The sequence below is a fragment of the Sphaeroforma arctica genome, assembly GCF_001186125.1.
Source record: "Sphaeroforma arctica JP610 unplaced genomic scaffold supercont1.4489, whole genome shotgun sequence".
NCBI classification, from domain to species: domain Eukaryota; class Ichthyosporea; order Ichthyophonida; genus Sphaeroforma; species Sphaeroforma arctica.
The window spans coordinates 1-2,444 of NW_014036069.1; the positions used below are offsets into that span (position 1 = coordinate 1).

Consider the following 2,444-nt stretch of genomic DNA (forward strand, 5'->3'; position numbering starts at 1 on the left):
TATATATATATATATATATATATATATATATATATATATATATATATATATATATATATATATATATATATATATATATATATATATATATATATATATATATATATATATTTGTATGTATATATGTATATATATATATGGAATTTATGTCACAATACAGGAATGCTATCAGCCAATGTATGCGACAGCCAAGGCTCGTCGCCACTGGATGTATACCAGATACAGATACAGGCAAGGCACGAACAAACGTGAGAGTGGACAATATGTGCAGGGCATCAAGGCCTTCGCAGGGCTTATCCTGCGATAGCGAAGTGGGATTTGCGGAAAATAAAAATGGGGCAGATTGTGCGATTCGTGCAAGAAAATGAGGCAGAAAAGGGGATTTGCGGGAGAAAATGGGGCAGTAATTGGGGAGGGCGGAACGAAGGAATTGTACGCGGGTGTTCGGGTTCGGGTTCTTCCGATTGAAATTGGTGTGTGCTCGGGTGTTTATTGGATGACGTGTAATCTGCAGGCGACGGGTTGGCGCAGTCAAAATCTGTGGCAAAATCGATAAGTCTCGACACAGATCTATATTTAGACTGAGTTGATCCATGCTATATTTGGCGTCGAGTACGCGGAGTAGCCTGGCGGGTTGTTCTGCCAGCCAAGGGTAAGCGTCTACAACCACCATCAACTAAATAAACTGTACAGTCTAAGTAAAGTACGGGCCAAATGTCACTCATTCGCTCCTGCAAGCGTAGCAAGGCGCCACCAACCCCAATTAGTTAACCAGAATCCTGCCGTTCAAGCACGGCTCAAGTATCACCGAGCGGCTCGCTGGGTCAGCAGTTGAGTACAGTGCACTTATTGTCTAGGCCATTGTATATCAGGGTGTTCTCTATGGGCACAAACTGGCCTGTGATGAGCTTGATCGCTTCCTGTGGTGTGGTGTGGTGTGATGTGTGTGGTGGTGGTGCGCGTGTCAGTTCCTGTACAAAGCGCACCTCAAATAATTCGAAATCAAATCCAATACAATCCCGTCCAAAGGAGTGTACTATGGCGAAGAACTTATCCGGTATTGAGTTTTAGGGTTTAGGGTTTAATAAGTGCAATGCTCGTGTATGGCTCGAGTAGGTCACGTTGAGTACCGAACCGAAGCGAACGGAACGGATAGTCTCTACTTGTCGTACTATGCACTGATGCCAACTTAGGCATACAACACAAGCCATCTCTAACTTTACCGAAGTATTGTACTGATGTCATAGCAACAAGGAACATACCTGACTGCCTAAGCCGCCCATCACCGCAGCTATCGAGTGCATTTCATTCCCACCGTATCGGCATCTGATTGGTCGTTATAAATAGATTGTTGAGTAAAAATAGAACGGTTGGTGAATTTGGCATATATATATATATATATATATATATACACATATGTGTGTGGTACCAGTGCATTGTTCTATCAACCGCAATGCAATGCAGATTGCGCACTCACTCTGTATGATGACGACCACCCTATACAGCAAATGATCCGATATATTAGGAGTTAAAGGGTTTTAAGAGTTTCTTGTAGCAATGATACCCGATAGACCCGATGTCATAGGGTTGTAAAGGTTTGCCATTCGCTGCTATTTCCACGCTACGCTTGTTGTATAGTACGAGTGCATTTAACTCCTATATGCCACTCCTGCACCTCCAACCCCGTAACGTGAGCCTGTTGTCCTTGGTTATCTCAATACACCGTTCTAGCCAATATATGGTTCCTTCAAGCTGTTATTAACTCCTATTATAAGTCACTCCTGAACCTCAACTTCCAAAAGAGGGCCGGTTGTCGTGGGTGCTGTTTAATAGATATTTAGAGGGTTGTTCGGGTTTGTTCGTAAATCCACTCCCCCATACATACCCACATGCCCTCGAAGGTAGTTCGAACTCCTTGCAACACACAAACCCAATACCCTGGTAGATCAGCGCCACCACAAATAGCACAGGTAAGCCCGGGAATGTAATAAGGTCGTTGTACTACCATTACGTAAGTGTATGCATGTTCGTATATAATACAATGGTCCACTGGATTCATACTACCCCTGTATGAATACGGACATACTGGTGTATTGGAATGGCACAGGCATGGACCCAGCTACCACTGATCTGGTCAACGGGTCAGAACGCGAGTGTATACTGTGTATATATTACCTTATATATATATATGTATATACTACCCTTATGTAAATATATATATATATATATATATCGTTGTACTACAATAGCACAGACATGCACACAGCTACCACCAAGGTGGTACGGAACTTACATTTCGTGTAAATAATCGTCCTCCACTCGAAGGTTCAATTTCAGCTCAACCGACACAGCGTTAACGTCCTGTCGCAGACTGATAAGGTCTTGCTCTATCTCCTCCGAACGGTGTCCTAAAAAATGAACATATAGTTAGTATATATATTATA

At 42.5% G+C, this 2,444-nt stretch overlaps 1 protein-coding gene across 1 annotated transcript; it reads right to left on the reverse strand.

Annotated features, from left to right (window-relative positions):
* Positions 1-65: 65 nt before the first annotated feature.
* On the reverse strand, positions 66-2,418 carry SARC_14342 (hypothetical protein; the record flags this gene model as incomplete). The annotated part of the gene is made up of 3 exons (XM_014291525.1): positions 66-920; positions 1,263-1,326; positions 2,294-2,418. Coding segments are annotated over 3 exons (285 nt in total), but the record flags the coding sequence as incomplete, so codon positions are not given.
* Between the last annotated feature and the right edge of the window lie 26 nt (positions 2,419-2,444).